At 49.3% G+C, this 22,217-nt stretch overlaps 1 protein-coding gene across 2 annotated transcripts in view; it reads left to right on the top strand.

Moving 5' to 3' along the window:
- Eri3 (ERI1 exoribonuclease family member 3) overlaps window positions 1-22,217 on the top strand; it is a 134,507-nt gene that overhangs the window by 93,675 nt on the left and 18,615 nt on the right. The window contains exon 8 of one of the 2 annotated variants that reach the window (XM_005370039.3): window positions 13,767-13,866. The exons of the other annotated variant lie outside the window; for it this stretch is intronic. Coding sequence (XP_005370096.1) covers window positions 13,767-13,866 — 100 coding nt within the window. The remainder of the gene's footprint in view (window positions 1-13,766; window positions 13,867-22,217) is intronic. 2 annotated transcript variants of the gene reach the window in all.

Below are 22,217 nucleotides of genomic sequence, written 5' to 3' on the forward strand. Positions count from 1 at the left end.
GAATGAGGAGAGCACTGTCACTACAGGGTGATGAAACAGTGCTGCCCTTCGGAGCCCAGAAGAGGAGTGATTGGATTACCCTTGAGGAGCTTCAGTGGGGTCTGTGCAGAGAAGGGAGTATCCTGTGGGGACATACATGGGTAAGCTTCCAGGTAGAGAAGAAGGGAGGTAGATTGTTGTATAGGACTGGGACCCAGTGAGTTGTCCCTGACACACTTCTCCATAATTTGGAGATGTGGTCATACTTGTACTGTAGCGAGCCTCAGGGCCATATCTACAATCATCATCTGGCTGGGCTGCTGGGGGCTAGAGGCCCTGCCTTTGGGCCACCTGGAGCTTTATAGTGGCAAGATATATAGGCTTAGACCCCTGGCCCCCCTCACTCTTGGCCCTTTCTCTTGAAAATGCTGGGAAGGACTCAGGTTTGGACTAAGGGAACAGTCCTGGCAAACTTGTTTTCTGCTTACCAAAGCCATTCCTGGCCCATCATGCCCCCAGACTCAGCGCTCTGGAAGGACCAAAGCTTGTTCTTTAGGCCTCGTTGGGAGGCTAGGAGGAGACCAGGAAGCCAAGAGACTCATTTTCAGTAGAATTTGACCTAAAGCAGGATTGGAAGGGAAGGAAAGAATTTGAACAAAAGTGCAGGCAGGAAGGAGCTGTTAACGAGCCTTTCTTTCTCTTTGGGGATAGAGCAGAGCATAGCGGGGCGCAGCCGCCAGCTCTCCTCAGAGCGGCTCTCTGAGGTAGCTGCAGTCTCTAGCCGCTGCCTGCTCACGCTCTCTCTCCTTTTTTCCCCTCTCCTCTTTCTCGGCTCTCTATTATGGGGACTTGCTCCAGCTCTTTCTCTCTCTTCTGTCTCTCCTTTTGTTCTCTCTTTGTCTATTTATCACACTGTGAAGGTTGAAAGAGATGTTATTAATCTGGGAGAATGAAGGCAGGATTAGTGGTATGAATCGGATTTTGAGAGGTGTAATGATAGAAAGACTCGCTCGGCTGGCGGCCTGCGTGAGCTTGATAAATGGGGAGCACTCCAGACTGACTCGCGCCTTCCTCCGCGCTGTGCGCCCTGCCCGCTGGGGCGTGCCGCACTCTCAGATCTGCCAGCCAGCCCACCCCGCTCCTACCTGAACCGGAGCAAAAAGCCAAGGGTAAAGCAGACACAAATATCTCCCATCGCACTTGGAGACATCATTGCTTTCAGCACCCTTTTCAAGTGGAGGCCTGTGGAGTTCTCAGACTGTGGGCAGAGGGAAGGGGACCTAGACTTCAGACTGGAACAGTACCTGCTTGTCTCTGGGGCCTGTAGGTAGAGCTTATGTCCTGCCTCTGAAATAGCAGCCCGAGATGAAGGGGTGACAAGACAAATTCTAGACCAGCTGTGTATGGTGTACATCCAAACGGTGTGTGGCATGTGCTAAGCAAAAGTGCCTTTGGGAGGATTCAGTTGGGCAGTCTAGAAAGGACTGGAAGGAGTAGGGCAAAAGAGATTAGGAAATGAGGTAATTAGTAATTACTGGAGGAATCACTAATTAAAGCCCTTGTTTCCAGGAGGGAACTAAGGTCCTGAGACTGGAGTTGCCATTCCCTGAAGTGATGTTTCTATTCATCTTCAGTAGGGGGGTTTGTTTTTATTTTTATTTATTTATTTATTTTTATTCACACAGTTGCTTTTATTTAAATCTTCTAGGACACATTATCATTTCGTTAGAGGATCATTATTCTCAGCATGCATAAGAAAATTACCTCTCATGTCTTCTAGAATGTTGACAATGTTCTTTACTGTTATGTTCCTCCCAAATTTTTTTTTGTTTTTTTGGTTTTTTTCGAGACAGGGTTTCTCTGTGGTTTTGGAGTCCGTCCTGGAACTAGCTCTTGTAGACCAGGCTGGTCTCGAACTCACAGAGATCCTCCTGCCTCTGCCTCCCAAGTGCTGTGATTAAAGGCGTGTGCCACCACCGCCCGGCTTTGTTTTTGTTTTTAAAAACAATGCTAAGGATCAACCCCAGGGCTTTGTGCACGCTAGGCTAGTGTTCTGTGGCTCAGCTTCCTGCCCAGAGCACTCTGTGTTCTGCTTGTTGTTAGTTTTTATTTTTGAGCTAGTCTTGCTCTCTTGCCTAGACTGGCCTCAGATGCTAGCCTTCTGCCTCCAGCATCCTAAGTGGCAAGAGTTACAGAGATTCTCTCTTCTCTCCTCTCCTCTGAGGCTTTGTTCACATCCTCTTAGTCTTTCTCTTTAGAAAAATTGTGGTGGGGTGGGCACATGGCATGGCATACTTGTAGAGATAGAGGATAGCTTTTGGGAATCTTCTCTCTCTTTCCACCTATGGTTCCTGGGGGTCAAATTCATGTCATCAGGCTTGGCAGCAAGTACCCTTACCCAGGGACTCATCTCCATGTATGTCCTGCCCCCCACACAGAGCTGTACACAGGGTCTCGTGTAATGTGTAACAGAGGATGCTCTTGAACTTCTGATCCTTCTGAGAGCTCCGGTACATTTGTTCACCTCTTATGCCCAATTTAGGAAGTGCTGGAGTTTGAACCCAGGGCCTCATACATGCTAGGCTAGTAGTCTACCAACCGAGCTGCATCCCCAGCTCAGCTTTCTAGCTTTGTAACTGTAAGAGCCCAACTTGGATTTTCTGCTGCTTGGTCTCTAGCCTCTTCCCAGGGTCCTTGCCTCAGTGTTCCCTTACACATCTCCCACTACTCAGGCAGCAGTCTGTGTGAGGCATGCTGTTCCTGCCCTCACCCATCACAACAGTAAATATTTCTTCGTGGAACTCTTTCTATAGCTGCAAATTAATGATCACTTGCATAGCTTTGTAGTTAGTATCTTCTTTGTCCTGTAGACTTAAATCTCTCTGAGATTGGAGTTGTCTTTGTTGCTGTATGTATGCATATTACTTGGCAGATGTATACTCTGAGTAGATGTTGACAGTGGGTCAGTATGTGTCTGAAACTGAGATCCTTCCATTCTATTACCCCTGGGTAGAGAACAGACTGATCTGACAAGGGCGATAGTGGCTAGGGTGGTAGATCCATTTCAGAGGAGAGGTTCTCTGGGCCCCAGCTCTGAAGGCCTCATTTGACTTCACAGGCTTCCTTTCTTCCTAAGCAATCTTTTTGTTTTTTCTTCAAGACAAGGTTTCTCTGTAGGTTTGGTGTCTGTCCTGGAACTCATTCTGTAAACCAGGCTGACCTTGAACTCACAGAGATCCACCTGTCTCTGTCTCCCAGGTGGTGGGATTAAAGGCGTCCTCCTGAGCAATCCTATCCAGCCCCAGTTGTGCCTGTAATCAGCTACTTTCTCAGGACTCTCTTGTCTCCTCTTGGAACAGACGAGCTCCTTGCCTGTGTGACACCCACCTAGAATGTCCTAATGAAGGCATCTGGGTTTTTCTCTGTGATGTCTTTCTAGGGTTCATTTCTTCACCAAAGTTCTTGGCGGATGTTGGCCATCATTGTGTTGTTTTGCGAATGTGTTTAAGTGTCTTTTCTTTTGACTCATGGCTCTTTGAGGGCACTGGCCTAGTCCACTGGACTTGAATATCTCCAGGACTTAACAGAGTATTTGCTAAAACCAACCAAACAAAACAACAACAACAAAATAGTCCAGACAGGAAAAGGAGGAGAATATGGAATGTAGCCCTTCTGTTTTCCTGTGGTGGAAGAAAGTGAAGGTGTGTGTGCTGTGTGAAGGGTGGGCAGATGGTGGTGGCACACGCTCAATAAAGGATTATATTTTAATTTGGAAAGCACTTTAGAAACTTAAAGTGCTTTGCCTAAGTGCTGACTGCTATTAGTGTCTCCTTTTTATTAGGAAAAAGGACATGATTTTTCTCTTTTATCTTCAGGCTTGTCCAACTTCTGAGAGTCAAACTTAGCAAAATGCCTGCCCCTCACTGAGGACTAGTTACATGCCAGGTTCAAAGCTTTGGACTTGAAACACAGAATTGTGCTTTGCAGACTGGCTCTGACACCCCTGAGGGAATTAGCCCTAACAGCTCAGTATCAGGAAAGGGGGTGGGAAAGGCAGGTCGGTCATTTGACATAGTTCAAGCTCAGTCCCCAGCCCCTCCTCTCTCCATCTAGGCTTGGGTGAGAAGAAGAAGAACTTACACTGTTTAGGGGATAAGAGAACAATCCAGTGGTTATCAAAAAACCCACTTGTCATGTAATATGAAGGGCAGAGAAAGAGTTGAGAAGGAATGGCCCTAGGGAGAGTTGGGTTTGTTCTGTTGTCATCAGGGCTGGTAAGACCTACAGTTGCTGGACCCAGTGGTTTTAGAGTGGTCAGAAGCCAGGTCAGAGGGGAGTCTGTGCAGCAGTAGCAGGGGGAATTCTGGTCTAGGAGACAGAGACTCACATGGGTCTTCCAAGCGTCTTAGAGAACCTTGCTGGTTTGAAGGAAAGGTACTCACCCCCATACCCCCAATGGTGACAACTTGATGCTGCAGGTTCAGGTAGGAGTTCTAGAAGTCTCAGCTGAGCTATGTGGCTGTGCCTCTCTGTGTGGGCTCTTTCCTGAGCAGCTACAACCTGGAATCCTGATCTCAGTCGGATTATCTCTGTCAGCCCATGGCAGTGGCACTGGGAGGTGAAACTGGCTCAGCCTGTTAAGTGTCCTGCAGTCCCCATCTCCTAATCTGGCCCTAATCTGGAGGTAACTAAAATGGGGGTGGGGAACTACAGTGAGCCTACTGCCTTAACTGGATTTCCATACCTCCTGTTGTTAATTATAGAGATGTAATAATGTGATTAGTGCACGATTAAAAAAAATCCCTGATATGATTACCATGGATTTAATATCACATGATATATCATTATATCGTTATACAGTGACAGATGTAATTGAAATACACTTATTGGAGCCGGGGGTGGTGTTTCATTCAATCCCCAGCACCCCAGGGAGGAAAGGGCTAGCTAAAAAGAAGCAGTGAGAGAGGAAATTGTAATGAAAACAAAGAAAACTCACAATGTGGCTCTCACTCCAGGCAGGTGGCTCCTGCTGACCTATTTGCCTTAGACAACTAACGGTGCACAGGTAGCTCTGGACAGGTAGCCTCCTCTGCAGGGGCCCAGGCAGCATGACTCAGGAGCGTCTTATCTTGTTCCCTTCCCATAAACTTTGGTGTCCCCAAGTCCCCTCTGACGCTGCAAGTTAACTCCCTCTGAAAGTATTCAGGACCCTAATGGTATCAAACTGAGCTGGCAAGTTGTCTTTCCATCCTTGGACCTCCAGTACCAAATGCTGTGGAACATAGACCTTTGGTACAACCCCTGCCCTTGCTGTGGTGGTGATCCAGCACACAAGAGGCATCTGTCATCGTGTGGGCAGTGTAAGGTCAAGCACATGGAGAAGCTAATTATTCCGCTTAAGTTTCGTTGATGGGCAGAGGTGGAGGCAGCTGCAAGGCCCCTGACATGCGTTGGTAAGCCAGAGAGCATAGTGCACCAGCAGAGCTTCCAGCTAGGCGTGGGGAGGTTGACTTTCTGTTGCCTGACACAAGAGCCCATTCCATTACCACTGTACACATGCTGGCCATGCTTCTTTGGGGCCCAGTGAATGGAATGGGGCTCCCCATAGCTGAAGAAAAGCTACTTCTCAGGAAAGGAGAAGGGAGGCAGGAGTTGTTTTCACGCAGTCAGTTCCAAGAATGGCTAAAGGGTTGCCGTTCCGCTGAGTAAGAAGACAGATGGTTCTTGAAGGATCCTGGGTAGGTGAGAGTTGAAGCCTCCTGCTTTCCTTCCTCTTCTCTTGGTGGAGCATCAGGAGATAACAGTATAGCCATTGCTCTTAGGCGTCTCCAGATTTGCAGTAGATTGGTAAAGCCTTCTAATGTCATAGGCGCTGTTCAGACTGTAGGTGGATTTAGAGTCAGGATGAGTCAGGAAAGACTAAAGGGAGGCACTTTTGAGTTGAGTGTTGAAATAGAAAGAAAAAGAAGGCAAAGGCAGAGGGCATCCTAGGGGGGTGCTTACCTTTGCTTGAGTAAGCATGAGACACGAAGCAGCAATCACAGGACTTGGTGACAGTAAAGAAGATAATGAGATCCAGGCTGACTCTTAGTTTTTGGCTTAGCAGACCAGTTTGGTGGGCTACACTGTGTTTTAAGAACCCAGGAGAAGGAATAGCTTGGATAAATGTTGAAGTATGAGCCGGGCGGTGGTGGCGCACGCCTTTAATCCCAGCACTCGGGAGGCAGAGGCAGGCGGATCTTTGTGAGTTCGAGACCAACCTGGTCTCCAAGAGCTAGTTCCAGGACAGGCTCCAAAACCACAGAGAAACCCTGTCTCGAAAAACCAAAAAAAAAAAAAAATGTTGAAGTATGTTTAGAATACATGTGTGAAGTCCACATGGAAAGGGTAAGTAAGTAACATGTGTCTGGCATTTAGGTAGCAATAAGAAATACAGGTGTGGAAGGTAGACAGGTTGAAGACAAAGGAGTTGAGGGACTCCCCGGAGGAGAGTGACAGCAACTAGGAAAAGCTAGGAAAGGAGAACAGAATGTATCGTATACTAGATGGCCAGCTGCAGAGGACACTGCAGGAGTGTGAGGGCCAGGGCAGAGCTAGGGGAACTGAGAGCCGAATGCCGGGGAAAGCACAGGGGAAAGGGTGGAGCACACAGATGGAGTGCTGAAGACAGCAAGGAACCTGCAACTATCCATGAGCAGTGGCAGCAAGGGGAGGATTGCTGGGCTTAGCAGGAGCTGAGTGCCATAACAGCAATGGAAAGCAATCACAGGGAGCTTGGAAATGGTGGGCAGGACAGTGGAAGTGAAGGGAGACCATTTTGAGAAATTTAATTGTTAGCAGATGGGCTCTAGATGAATAGAAGTGTGGAATAAATAGGGACTTTAAAAAAAGAAAGGATAGCAAGGAGCCTGGTATCATTTCAACATCTTATATACTAACTCAATCCTCCCAGCAGCTCAATGAAATTGAAGCTGTTACAGTCTTTCAGAGAGGAAATTGGGACTCAGAGAAGTTCTGTCAATATAGTAGAGATTTAAACAAATGCTTCAAAGTAAAGGGGAAGGAGCTAATAAATGTTTAGGCTAAGAATTTCTTCTTTTTTTTATTAAAAAAATAAATTGACAATTTTGTGCATATATACATGCACATGTATGTATGTATGTATGTATGTATGTATGTATGTATGTATGTATGTATGTTGGCTTTATTCCCCCATTACTGTCTCTCATCCCCATCCCACTCCCTCTGGACCCCTTCTTTCCAGTAGGCCCCCCTCCTACTCTCCTATTACTTGAAGCTGCAGATTTAGAAAAAATGGAGCAAGAACCTGAGGAGGTGGGAACGGTTGACAAGTAAAACTTGAGTGTGGGACTGGTGGTGGGCAAGAAGTGGTGTGTTCCTGTTAGAGCTAGAGGCCAAGGGGCAGGTAGGAAGAACCAGCCTCCTTTTAAATGTGGAGCATATACTCGAAGGAGTTCTGCTAGTGGCTTTCATTCCTTTTGTGAAAATAGGAAAGAGGGTTTGGGTGCTATGGAGTGTGTGCCAAGAGCGATCTTGGATCCATAGTGACCACTTCCTACATGGAAATGTGACTTTTTGTAAATACTTAGCTTAAGAGCAATGTGGCAAAGCATTGTTGTTGGGTGTTTTCAGGAAAGGTGTGTAAGACAAGCAGTTGGGGGAGTTGAAGATTGGGAAATGGATAGTTGAAATAATAGAGTCAAGGTTCCGGGCCTACTAGAAAAGGGATTGAAGCCAGAACAAATGGACAGACTGCGGGTGGAGTGGCAAAAAGAGAGACTACAAAACCTCTAGGCATCTGAGGTCAGAAGAATCTATCAAGATGAGAGTTCAGAAAGGAAGCATTTCTGGTGATGATGAGATCCAAGTTATGACTGTGGGGAAAGATGGAAGGAGGCGGACGTAGCTCATTGTAGAATGTCGTTAATGAGAATCAGGAGTCAATAAATTGAAAGGCAAATTTTCTAGACTGTGTTACTCTGTAGATGTTGAAGTTACCCAAAGTGGTGATCATTTGGGATAAAGTCCCACAGGGAGAGAATAGTCTAGAAGCTACAGGAAAGAAGAATTTGAAGATACCTGCAGAGTATTTCCAGAAAAGGGTAGGTAGTAGATTTCCAGTTATTACCCTCCTCCTAATCATCCCTAAATTTAATGGTCCTAACAACAAGTTCTAGAAAGTGTATTTATGTGGCTCTCATGTGGCTATCACCTAGCTCTGATCTGGCACTCTGTTTGGAGCAGCTGGGGGCTGACTGGCACCTCCCTTTTTATCCTGTCTCATGGCTTCTCTGTGTGGCCTGCCTGAGGATTATTTTGAGCTTCCTCACTGTTTGGCTGCCTTAGGACAGTCTCCGTACTTGATGTGGCTGTCCTGGAACGGTCTCATTACTTGATAGCAGTTCAGGGCCTGGACAAGAATTCCAGCAACTGGGGTGGAATCTGCCTAAGCATTTCTGCAGTAGCCTTGTAGTGACAGCATTTCTGCATTGCAGTGGAAATAGTCACAGACACCCGACCTGTTTCCAAAGGAGGGGAGGAGACATAAACTTTTGGTGATGGGATGGGAGATAATATAACTGTCTTTGGAAAACATAATTTTCCACAATTGGTATTAGCCTGAACCTGTAAAAGATGAGAGTAGTATTCTTAAAGGTGGGGTACATTTTGGATGATGACACCACAAGTATCCGGGGATGTTGATGAAAGTGGGTGGGTGTGCCTGGGTGGCCACAGGTACACATAGAGAATATGTTATCTCTTTTTATAGTACAGATAACTGTGGTTCAGAAAAATTTAGTAAGTCACTCAAGGTTATAGTGCAAACATGCAGACCCAGGAGCTGAGGGCACATTAGAGCTCTGAATGCACTGGCTTTCTGCAAGGCATGGGCTGCTGGCTGTGCCCAAGTACACATGGCGCATACCCAATCTGTGTTTACTTGTGGCCTGGATACTCAGCTCTCTGGCTGAGTCTAGTTACGGCCAGCAGTGTATCATAGTGGTAGAATACTCGACTAGCATGTAGGTTTCCGGTTTCAGTGTCTCTGGTTCAATCTCTTATGCCTCAAATAAAGAAGATATGTTGACCATTTAGGTAGTGTTTGTATCTGTCCAACTCTCTCATACTGAAGAACCACACCTTCACCTTCCTCTTTGGTAGGTGTTAAGACGGTGGCAGGCTGGATTTAGTCTCTAGTCTTGGGAAAGGGCTCACCAGTCTTGGGTCTGCAGGGTGACAAGTCATCCAGAAGAATCAAAGGCCTGCTCTTCTCCTTGTCAGCAGAGAACTGATATGTTGGTACATGGTGTTCCAGAAGTTACTGAGTAATCTCTGTTTGTCTGCAACCCCCTTCTTGCCCTGTCCACCCCCTGTAGGTAGTGTATGGGTGGGCAGGGACACCAGAGCAGCTGTTGATGCCTCTTCTCTCCTCTCTGAAGGATCTGATGCTGCTGCCGTTGAGGGCTACTTCATCTATTAAACCCAATACACTTGTCGCAGCTGCTAAGCCCCCGTAAGCCGCCGGGCGCCGTGTTTGTGATGGGACTGACAGTGCATGGAGGAGGCTGATTATACACGATTCCATTTCGCGGGCCCAGCAATGTAATTTCACAGGGCGATCAGCGTTTGCATGTAATAGCAGGCTGTGCTGAGGTGTCAGAATATTAAAGGCGCTAATGGCAAAGCTCCCTGTTACACAGGGGGCCACCCGCCGCGCCTACAGCAGGGCTGTGCAGCAGGCCCGTCGCAGATGGCTGGCCACTAAGCTAATGGGGCAGCAGCCAAGGCGGGCAGAGCCACAAGAGGGGAAAGCCAGCCGGGAACAGCTCGGCACCTGCTTCCCTGCGCATGGAAATTACAGCGGCCCAGGGGAAGGGAAATGTGCGTGCCTGCCTGACAGGGTAGGGTGGGTTGGTTCAGTGGGTACAGCATCTTTCAATCCAGCTCCACCTGTCCTCCTGGCTCAGTGTTTGAGTGCCTGTCATGGACAGAACTTAGAAGTCATCTTCCTTTCCTTAGTAGTCATCCTTCCACCTGCTCCACCCTCTGGCTGGGAACCCCAAGAGCTGGGTGCTAACTGCACAGCTGGACAGGTGGGCCTTGATGACTGATGGGGACGCAGCGACCATTGGTAAACAGCTCGTGTACCAGGGCTTAGAGAGAGCTCTTAAAGCAGATTCTTGTCCCACACTGATCAAGATTAAGAAGCTTCTAGGCTCTTGCCCCTTCCTCACAGGTTGAGGGAAGGGAGCAAGAAGAGGGAGCTTCTCCCCACCCCTGCTGTTCCTCTTTGTCTTGACTGCAGTGCTCCCTATAGGCTGTACTCAGACTTTCCAATAACACTCCTCCAGGAGACTTTCCTAGCCTCCTCCAGCCTCACACAGGTCTCAGCCTCCTGATCTAATTGATTGCCAGGTGGCATCCTCGACTCTCCAGCCGGAGTTCTTACAACATAACTTGTATACCTTGCCCTGAGCGGAACTCCTGGAAGAGCTCTGCTAAGGTTGTTTACAGATGCAGTCTCTTTAGGAGGATGGCAGGATGGGCAGTCACTGGAGGGAATGGCTGAGGCACTCCCTGATAGATATTGTCCCGGATGGGGGAGAGGTTCAAAAGGGAGCACCAAGGTGCAGAGGGACAGCAGATGTGAGGTCCAGAGTACACGGGGATGGGAACACAGGTTGCTTTGCTAGAAGAGCCTTTTATGTTTGTTTCCTGTGACTGTGACCGCTAGCTAAAATGACAGAGTTGTTTTGTTTTCTTTTCTTGCTGGGGGTGGGGCAGATTTGAGGTGCTGTGCCTAGGCTGCTTCTGTGAGACTGGTGGCCGTGTCAGAAGGTTAAGCTCTGGGGGAGATGTGCAAGTGTTCTCAGCAGGGGCAGCAGGAGGAATCCCAGGCTGAAGGAGAGCAGTTTTAATTAACCGTTTTTAATATCATTTTGGACTTTGGCTGGTATATGAAGGCCCCGCTGGAAGCAGCATTTGTAAAAATTAAATCCCTCTTATTAGGAGCTTGGCAGACCCATGTGCACATGCCACCCCCTCCTCCTGGCCCATACCCCCTGAGGAAGTGCTGGATGAGGCCGTGTCTCAGCAGCAGTTGGTTATCATGCCTTATCTAGGACTATGAAACTGCAGCACGACACCACAGCCATAGCGGAGACGCCAATTCATCTCACCCTTGCTCTGACAAGCTACACTGCCCTTCCTGAAAGGCATCCGTCAGGCGGGACCAGGCTGCACCTTGCCTGCTACTTCTCTCCCGCCTAGGGCTCTGGCTTGCCCTGTTCCAGCCTGGCCCTCCACCCCCCTTTTACACATCCTAGCCTGGGAAGATCTTGGGGAGTCATAATTACAGTAATAATCTAATCATGGTGACGTATGGGGCAAGCATCTAATGTTATCTGAAGTGGTCTTGCCGCTTAGCTGTGATAAGGCTCAGGATGACGTGCAGATAACGTTAACATGCCCTGTCCCTGAGCCACAAGCAGAGTGGAGGGGCCGCCACAGCCCTGCCGCCTGCCGCCCGCCGCTTTAAGCCGGGAAGCGGCAGCACCTGCTAATGCAAGTGTTTAATATTTGATGGGCTGGGATAAAGCGGGATCACCTTCGAATTGAATTGAGTGTCAGCCGAGAATCTATTACTGAAATTCGGGTGTGATTTGACAGCAAAGTAGACGATGTTATTCTTCACTAGTTACTGCAATCTTCTCCCCGACATCACTTAAATATTTTTTTCTTTGCTTGAGTAAACACACATTATCCTTCTTTTTTCCCCCTTCCTTCCCTTTTTCCTTTTTCAAGGGGGAAAAAAAACCCATCCAGCTCGCCTTCTCCAGGCTGATAGAGTAGATTGTTATTTCTTTATTTGTCCTATTAAATGGAATTTCTGATCGTTTAATCCGGCCTTTGTAAGTGATTTTAAAGTACTTGAAAGGCAGCCGCCACTGCTCTCTGGCCCACTGCGCTCCAGCCTCAGCTGGCCATGCTCAGCAGTTCTCCCAGCTGTGCCCACCCACTGACTATGCCCCTTATCTGTCTGTCTGCTTCCTCTTGCTGCCTGCAGCCCCTTGTTGCCCACATCCTGGTTCTGCCAGCATGCTCTTTCCCAAACCCATCCTTGAGTCCCTTACTCAGCCTCTGACAGCTGTGACCTGGGAGAAGGTAGACAAGGGTTGGCTGGAGTTGAGCTTTGGCTGGTCCCACTGTGGTCAAGGAAAGTGGTTTTGGAAAGAACTAATTTTTAAATTGCATTGGCTCCTAGTTCTTCTAGTGTCTGTGGGCTAGGTTCCTAAAGCTGGAAACGAAAGAAACTGGCCCTCTGCCTTCCTAGCCCCTGGGTCCTGTCACAGATACTGTCCACCTCCCACCCCACCCCCCCACAGAGGCACAGACACATCTTGTTTCTGGCCCTAGGCTGGGTCTTTTCCTCGTGTGAGAGCTGCTGGGCCCAGAAGTAGGTGGATATGGCAGTGCTTCTCTAAGCATGGCTAGCGGGAACTTTGGTTCTGTCTGCAGGCCCAACTCACCCAAGTTGTATCCCCATTGCCACCGTCCCACATGCTGTCACCTTCTGCCATTAGAAGAAGGTCAGCTTGGTGTTTAGTGACTTCTGATCTGAGGCAAAGGGAAAGGGATAGTTAAATGTTTGATTTGATTTCAGGCCTGCTGGCAGAAGCCCAGGACTTTTTCTTTTCTCTTCTTTTCTCTTCTTTTCTTTTCTTTTCTTTTCTTTTCTTTTCTTTTTTTTGGGGGCACGCTAAGAAGGAAGAAATCCCCCTCAACCACATAATGGAGGTCTAATCCACATAGCTCAAAGTCACTTTCTTCTGGGCCTCAGTTTCCTCATCTGTGACTCTAGGCCTGCCATGCCAGTGAGGGAAGATGCTGCTGGTCCTGTCCCCAGAGAGGGAAGGCAGACTCTGTCCTGCCACGTGTTCCCCACAGATGGAAGTTGCTGGAGGCCAGATGGTGTGATAGAGGATGGGGGGGGGGGCAATGGAACTGCTGGGGACCTGAGCAGATCGATGCCCCCAGCACTTCCTTCCCCAACCCCAGGAAAACAATTAAGTACAGATCAATGGGTGGCCGCTTTGAATATGCATAAGTGAGCACTTGACCTTCAACAGAACACACACACACACACACACACACACACACACACACACCCCACCCTGTACTTCCCTTGCTTGAGTTGACCTGGTGACCTTACTCCCCTTTCATTGAGCTCCCGCACTGCACTCACAGCCCTTCACAGCCTTTCCTGTTCAGAATCAAAAGCAACTTGACCGCAGGCATGGTATTGGCCAGTCCCTGTTTCATCTATCCTGTCTGTGGAACGAGATTTGGAATCACTAATCTCCCGGATTCTACCTGAGAAGACTTTGTGACAGTAATATCAAGGGAGGGAGCCCAGCACAGCTGTGTTCTTGATGGGAATCTGTGGAGGGTGTATGGTGAAGGAGATGCTGCCATGAGGGGAGGACCTTAGCAAGCCAGACTTCCAGAGAAGAGCCCTGCAAGGGGCTCCCAGGAAGGATGGCAGGTGCTGAAGGGGAAAACCCAGGAGGAAGACTTTGGAGAAGAAAGGGGTTTTTATGGTTGGGGGGGGGGACCTCAAGTGAAAGGAACATGGTAAGGGACTCTAATGAGGTGGTATTACAAATCCCTAAGGGGAAGAAGTGGGGACTGGGGGAGACTTGGTAAGTGGGATTTGCTCAGTGGGCCAGGGCCTCTGTTAACAACTCTTGCCTCCTGTCTTCCAGGCTTACAGCTTCGCCATGGGCTGCTGGCCCAAGAATGGACTACTAGACATGAACAAGGGTCTCAGCCTGCAACACATAGGCCGGCCCCACAGCGGCATTGGTCAGTCCCTCCACAAATCCCCCTGGCAGTTCTGTCAGTCCCCTGCCCGCATGCCTCAGTCCCCTGGCAAACAGAGGGTTTCCATGTATCATTCAGTACTCCACCCTTACGGAAGGCTCTCACCATTGGCTGGGGGGAGGAGGGTAGGGAGGGCAGATGGAGGATATTATGGATTGGGGCAATTGGAAAGGACTTCTCAAAACATTTCAGAGGAGACTGGAATATAGGCTTTGGGTGAGTCACAGGTGGCCTTAGATTCAAAATGCTATCCCTTGTCCCTATTGCCTGTATCCCTAGTGGGCAGTGTCTTCAGGGATATGGGCATATGTCAGCTTACCCACCCCCCTGTGGAGCTGGAGAAGGCTGTTTAATATTGTTTCAAGTCTGTGGCCACTAAACTGGACGATCAATGGGAGTTAAGGAGATGAATTATTTAAACCTCACCAGCTTTTAATTAGTCTAGGTCCTTCTGACCGATGACTCCGTCCACAGGGTATTGACTCCCCTGCAGGAGCAGCAGCCTCTACTGAGCAGTGACTGGGTTGGGAGGGGCCACTTGGGGTAACAGGTGGGGTAACACTCGGGGATTTCTGTTTGGGAGAAACTAGAATGGCTGCAGTTCCACATAGTTGGCAGCTCTGTGAGCTTGTGTATTTCGGTGTGAACATGTGTCTGTGTATGACATCTTGCATGTATATCTGTATGACTGATATAAGGTGTCCATCCTTGTATATGCCTGTCCAACAATACATCCATGTTTATTTGAGAGCATGTGTGTCTGATCATGGAAACAACTACCAACCTGTGTGTGTATCTGCCGGAAGAAAGTCTCTTTCTGTGTCTCTTATTTTGTGTGGATGTGTGTGGATGCTTCCAAGGAACACAGATGACCAGCTCTAGGCATTGTTCTAGGAGATGAAGCCAGGGTGATCTAGGGTGGCATTATGACCTTATTAGAACCTTATTACTTTTGGCAAGGTGTCACTGGTAGGGGCTAGCAACATCAGAATTATAGAAGGTCCCAGCCACTTGCTACAAATTTGCTCTTTACCCATTCCACATCTGTCAGTGCCCAGTTGGTGCTGAACATCCTGAGGAGGCAGAACCTGAAATGCACACTTGACTGCCAGGTGTACAACTGGTGTGGCAGAAACATCTGGATTGCCATCAGGGAGGTTTCCCTGTTCTTCTCATTTGCCTAGGCAGCTCCTACATCATCTACACTGTAGTGATTCCTGGGATGCCCTTTTATCAGTCCTAGGGAGCAGGGGGAGAAGCCTGGGGCTCTGGGGTACCCTGCCGTAACTACTGTTCTTTGCTGTGATGAATCTTGAGGGTTCAGCAGGAAATCCACTAGGTAAAAACACTGGAGGTGGGATCCTTGAAGGGTAAATACATTTTCTAGGTAGAAAAATAAAGGAGTAGTACTTAGGCAGAGAAAGTGTGTGTACAAAGAATGCCTGCAGACCTGAAAGTGTAGTAAGACATCTGCAAGTAATACCCTAAGCCCGGAAAAGAAAGTTTAGTTTAATAAACAGCTAGATGCAGAGCCTTGAGTGCTTGGTTAGAAGCTGATTCTTCCCTCCCCAAAGTAAGGTTTAGAGGGGATGTTGGAAGATGAAAGAATGATATGATCAGAGCTCTGATTCAGAATCAGTGCAGCAGTTCGTGCTGCACAGAGCTAGCTCAGTAAAATCTTGCAGCTGGCCGGATGAGAAGCTGGTGAGTAAATGAATCAGTGGAAGAGGGATGGAACCCGGAGAGGCTCAGGAGATAGGACCATTGAGAAGGCATGCGTTCATTCAAGGAAGGAGGACCAGCAGCAGTGGAGTCTGATGGCTGCTTGGTTAGAACAACAGGACTATGGTAGGCATCTTCCACAGCCTTGGCCTAAGTGTCCTGCTTCTGTATGTCTGGAGTAGGGTATATCTGTGAGGGGTATAGCTCCCTCTTGCCAGTCTTTGTTGCCTCTTGAGGCTCTGTGATCCCTCCCTTGTCTGTTCTCCTGGTTTAGGACTCCTGGGGTGGCTTGGTCTTTAAAGAACATTTTTTTTTTCTCTCTGGCCCAGTGGGGCAGCTCACAGCTCTGAGTAACAGTGAAGCAGAAATAGCTCTGGCTTTTACTGTGCAAAACCCTGAGACTCAACTGAGGGGCAGGGCTGCCAGCTCCTTGGAGGGACCAGTGAGCAGCCCAGGGAAAGGCCTGTGTGAGACCCATCTCAAGGTACATGCTCAGGAAGCTCCCTCTCCATCACTTTGCCAATGTCAGAGGCTGCCAGGGCACTGGCCCTTCTTGGCACTTAGTCTCTGCAATCTGAATGAAGAGGGCAGCCCTGCCAGCTCCTGGCTAGCTCTGAGGTGTGGGTGAGGGTGTTTAGAAGGGAGGGAGGATAGAGGGCATTAATTGGGCTGGGAGAGGCAGGGAGGGGAGGCGTGGGTTTTGAGCAGTGAGGTTAATGGCCCTCGTACCAAAGAGACAGCTTTAATGAGCTTCAGCTGGCGGTGCCCCGAGTTACTGTGCGTGCTAAAAGGGTCGCGCTGTAAGAGTTTGATGTGGACTGCTTCCCAGCCCTGGGGTCAGGGGTCATCTCCTGTCACTGGCCACTCAGGCTGGTCCTCAGTGACATGGTGCTAATTAACTGTATGAGGAGCTGCCAGGCTGGAGTAGGGAATGGTATGCATATTGTTGAGTGGGGGGTGAGGCAGCATTGGGTGAGGCTGGACAAGAATTGTGCAGATCCCACCACCTAGCCATCTCCAGGCTCTGATTGGTTCTTCCACAGTGCCATGGTGATATGACATTGATGATGTGGAGGTGCTCAGTACAAGGAGGCAGTTTGGCTGAAGGGGTGGGGTGACAGGGAGATAGACTGTGAATAGGGGGGATGGTCAGTCAGATGTGTATCTTGAGGTGTCTGAAGGGAGGGACTTGGCCTGACATGAGTTTTGAGAGTGGTCTGCTGGTTTGTGTGGGGAACACTGAGGGAGAGTCCGCAGGGCAGGGAGGCCAAAAGAAAGGCATGAAAAGAGAGCCAGGGCAGTACTGAGAATGGGGGCAAGGAACCAGGTGAAACTTCCTTTTGTCATTAACTGCGTGCCTTCATCTGCTGTGTGTCAAGAATTGTGAGAGTGAATCGGTATCGATGCCATGGCTCCTGGTACCCACAGATGTTTCAGGTAGAATTTTGAGCTTGGCACTGGAGACAGAAGGAGATGGCAGTTCAGGAGTGGCTAAAGGTAGGGTCAAGAGATGCTAGAATACTGGGCAGAAAGGCGTTGGAGGTTTGTGAGCAAGACATTTTAGCAGGATCGAGGTGCCTTTGGCTTTGGGAGCCTGATGTACAAGCTAGGGCTATAGTGGCAGAGCTGTTAAATGCAGATCTGCAAACTTCTAAGACTGTGTGGCTGTGTCAGGAACCCCAATTAGCTTGTCTCCAAGACGGGACGGCCTCACAGCTGTTGAGTGGTCTGACTTTCTTTCATTTCCTCAGAGGGTCAACAAGTGTTCCTTTTGTTTTACATAAACTAATTTCCACAACAATCATATGAAGGGAGGCATCACTTTCCCTTCTTAGAGATGAAGAAACAGAAGCTCAGTTGAATGACTTGCTTAAGGTCCCACAGCCAGTTGGACTAAGGATCTAGGACAAGGACACAGCCCAGCTTCTCAATCCTGCGCCTTTTTAGTATTGAACTTTGTTATTGCTTTAACTTAAACCAAACAAAAAACCTGGGTTCTGGGAATCAAACTCAGATGCTCATGCTTGAGAGAAAGCACCTCAGCCACTATCTCCTAGCCCAGCCTGGACACTCACTTTTCCTAGTTTTCTTACAGTCATGTGACCCTTATGGGTCTTCACAAGCTTGGGCAGCAACAGCTGAAGAAAGGAAGGCCAGCACTGCCTCCTTCAGATTTGTTGAAGCCACTTTGCCCTGAGGCCAGGGCACTGCACCTCCTGACCTCTGACCTCCTTGAGTTCTTACTCTGATTGCAGTTTGCTCTCTCCCTCTTGGCCCAGGGAGTCTCACCCATCTTCCAGGCCCTTGTATTAGGAGTATACAGATTATCCTGATATCATTTGTGTAGGCAATAACTGTGTCCTTTCGGCTATGGATACAACTCAGTAGAGCGCTTGTCTAGTATGAACAAGGCCCTTAGGTTCAATCTGTAGCGACTCACACCCAAGTACACGCATAAACGCATACATACACACAAAGCCTGAGTCCTCCATACTGGGCTCTCTGCAGCAGAACCTGGGTCCCTTCCTTCTTTCCTTTCTGAAATCTGCACAGCAAACATCAGTCAAACCCGCTGTTGTGACAACCGCAGACTGCTGCAACAACTCTGGATACCCAGCTGAGTGGTCCTGCCCTGTGATCTTAGCCTCTCTGCTGGGGGGGGGGGGGCTGCTGAGGCTCATGGCACAGGTGGCATGGCCAGAGACCAAATGGACTCTCAGGAGCTTGCTGCCTAGCAGTTTGGCAAGAGCAGAGTTGGCAGGTGAGGGGGATGTCCCTCTGTCGGGAGAAGTACTAGCCTGTGGTCTCCCCCACATGAGTGGGGTGTCTATCAGAGTCCAGTCAGAATGTATTAGCTCTGTGGCATGGATCTCATTAGTGCCCGTGAGAGGTGTCACTGCAGGAGAATCGTAGGCTCAGGGAGACGCTTGTACCAAAAGGAAGAAAGGACAGTGACAGCCTTTTCTCTGCCGCCAAGCTCACTGGGCCTCTCGCCCTCCTCCTCGTGGGGAGGGGGGTGCTGGCTAATGAGCTCAGCTGCAGTATAGCTTTGGCTCCCCTCCTTGAAGTTTCCCAGGTCTCTGTGAAGACCTCAGGCCCCGGATTAGCACACAGGGACACCAGCCCCTCCTCTTGCCCAGCAGGGAGTTCCTTCTGATCACCCAGCTCTACCACAGGAAAGGAAAGGGGGGGAGGCTAAGGTGGGGGAGGGGAGTTGCACCCCTGGGAATGCTCAAATCCCTCTGCATCTCTTAGCAGTGACCATGTCCCCTTTCTACAGAGAACTCTTGCTTAGTAGAGCTGCAGTCTTTGCCTCCCTTTCCACCACAGTACCTGCCCTGACTGTTTTTTTTTTTCCTACCCTGAGCCCCTCCCAGGACAGGGAAAATGTAAGGACTGTGGCCTAGGAGTCTGCAGGTAATATGTGGGCCCAGTGCACACAGCTTTCTGGCTGAGCTAGAGGGATCTAGAATCTAGGCTCCAGATGACCTAAGGGTCATGAAATTATTGGTATTAGACCCCTGTAGATTTTGATGTCCCTCTTCTCATCTGTCCTCAAACATGTCTCATTGCTACCACCATTATTACTGTTTTGGTTTTGGCCGCCTTTTCCTGCTGGGAGGGCCAGCTTCGTGTTCAAAATGAAACAACTAGAGTATCTCTCCCCAGACTTTCCCCTGCCCATCTCCTTTCTGCTGTGGCCTTGAGAAAGTGAAGATCCAGAAAGTGGGTGGCCATAAGGGATCATTATCCAGGTGCCAACAGGGTCTACACTTCCTGCTGGATGGTCCCTGGGAGTGAGGGATACTGGCAATTTCCTCCTTGAGCAAGACCCCCGCTGGGGCCCCTAAGGGACATAATGTGTGTTGGAACAGGTTCTTGCCACTGATTCAGGCTGTAGTCTTCAATGATTGTCCCAGGTAGAAAAATTGGGTAGCTAGATGGGTGAGTTGATGGGTGAAGGAAGGTTCTAGTGTGTGCACACATGTGCTCTGTGTGGGTGATGGTGCAGCGAGAGTACAATCTTTGTTCCCTACCTTCTTAGCCCCAGGCTGGCTTGGCCTCCCCTTGTCTCTCTCTGTATCTCCTGTCAGACCATCGCAGACGTAAATGACAAAGAAATCAGAAAGACAGATCAATGCTGGCCAAATTAGCACTTGCAGATAGACTGTGTGGGGATGTCAGCGCCCTGACCCCTGGTGATCTTGCAGCCTTCACCGCTGATATTATGCAAATTGCATCCATCTGGCAGGACCTGTGCGTGCTTGCTGCTCCTACTCAGAAGAGTAATGGGCTGGGGGTGGGCGGGAATGTTGGCGCAAGAGTCAGTGGAGTGCCTGTGTTTGTGAGAGCATGTGTGTGTGAGTGTGGTGCCCACCAAGCACTAGGCGGTGATTGAGTGATTGACAGGGCAGATAAAGGGCTGCATTGGATTCCTTTGGGCTAGGGGATTAGGAACAGCTACAGATGGGAGATAACTGGACTTCATTGCAGTTTATTTTCCTCCTTATCCCTCTCCCCACCTTCACTCCCTGAAAAACACAATCTCTGTAGTTTGCGTTTTCATCAATATTTGCAAGTCATTACCACTGGTTTAAGGTGAGAGACAATGTCAGGGCCCAGAACAGATAAGCCCCTCCCTCTCCAAGTCCTGGATGGGTCCTGCACCCTGAGAATTAATCTTAAGAGCATCTTACATAGTCTCCCTCCAGCCCATCGTACTCAGGTGACAACCCCATTCCTCATGACTTTTCTCATCTGACCCCACCACCACCGTCACCCCACCCTCGCTGCGCCCCAATCCTAAGGCATTCTTTAAGCTGAGGTCCTGCCCCTCACCTTGGAGCCACTGTGTGACAAATCCCTGCCCCCACTTTTAGACTACAACTTAGGTTTTCTTGCCCTTGGCATTGGCTGGGTTCCCTCAGACAGCTTTCACCCTGCTACAGGGATATTTGTGAGGAAACTGAGTCTGAAAAGATTGTCGCTCCCCTCAGGCTGCCTAATGAGGAAACAAGAAAGCTAGAATTTATAGATCTCACCTACAGAAGTTGAGCGCCACCCCACTTCAACACTGCATCCATTGCCACAGCTGGATTCACTGAATTAACTATATCATGGGCCGTGGGCAGATGTGTTTCTTCAGATCCCAGTCTGTGCACATGGACTCAGACCTAGTCTCTGACCCCCTGCCAAGCTGATCTCCCCATTCTAGGCTAAGGGGATAAAAGCCAAATAGGTCCTGTCCATGGGGACTGTGTGTCTGCGATAGTGAGACTGGTACACGAAGGACACACACAGCATAGAATGTACCCAGCAACTGAGCCAGCCCGGAGTCCGTCATAACATGTGACACTAGACCCTGTAGCCTAAGCACAGGGCTGATACGTCTTTGGCCAGCTAGGGTATATCTTTTATAGAGGTCCCTCCAAAATTGGATCCCTGCTGTACCCTCCCACCAGGCAGGGTTGGGAGCTAGGAGTGCTGGGGACATGTCCGAGGACATGTGTGCAAGGGGAACTTGTCCTAATGAGGAGAACATGGCTGCTAGTTAGGCAAGGGGCGGGCAGGAGCTGCAGAGCTGATTGAAGGCAGGGGCAGGGGTCAGACAATTAGGCCCAGATCCGGCTGTTTGATGTGAGTTCTGAGGCCTCAAAGCCTCCCTTCAGCCGGCTCCCTCCACTCCCTCCTCTCCCTCCTCTTTTCTTTCTTCTTCTGCCCAAAGGCAGGAAGGATGGAAACGCTTACACTCACTGTTACTATATTAAACCCTGTGTCAGGCCAGCAGGGCCCCAGGACTCCTGCCCACAGGGGGCACTCTAAGCCCCCAGGAGGCTCCTAGGACCTTAGAGGGAGCATGTGGACAGAGGCCAAGCCTAGACCAATGGAGCCCTAGAGTAGAGAAACACCAGTTAGGAGGTAGGAGAGTGAATGGGGCTGCCCAGTGGGAAATGGGCTCTAGGCTGTTAAGGTCATGTCCTATGCCAGCTTTTGCCCAGCACCGCCTATAGCCACTTAGTTATTTCTGTCCTGTCCTGGGGCTGGGGATGAGAACGCGGTTCACCTATGCATATACATGGTCATTCACATCTAAGCAGTCACTCCTAACCCCTCATGGGTAAGATAAAGACACATAGTCTAATAGTACTATCATCCTGGCAACCTAAAAGCAGAGTCTCCTCTACCCCAGTTGTCATAGCCACACATGCCGTCACAGGGCTCCATGCTTTAGTCATACCCACAGGGTCTCTCGCACAGAGCCCTAGGATCCAAATCCCACCCGCAGGATAATTGAGAACAGCAGTTGGGAGGGGGAGTAACCAGGCTTTTCTAGTTCCTCGCTCCTAGGAAATAACAGAGCTGGTACTGACCACAGAGAAGAAGCCAGATTGTGGGGCCAGTGGAGAAAGGGAGGGTGGGAGCAGAGATAAATGTTAGCTCATTTCTTCCGTAATTAGTTACTCCCTCATCCCCGCGTTGTAATTGTGAACAAGCTGTAATGTTTAATTAGTCTGTAAATGAAACCCCAATTTCATAATGGTCTGCCTGACAGGGCTAAGTGAGCAGGGGAGTGAGCAGAGGAGAGCCAAGAGAGGGTGTGGAGTTGGGGG

Source organism: Microtus ochrogaster, unplaced genomic scaffold, assembly GCF_000317375.1.
Source record: "Microtus ochrogaster isolate Prairie Vole_2 unplaced genomic scaffold, MicOch1.0 UNK69, whole genome shotgun sequence".
In the NCBI taxonomy this organism is placed as follows: domain Eukaryota; kingdom Metazoa; phylum Chordata; class Mammalia; order Rodentia; family Cricetidae; genus Microtus; species Microtus ochrogaster.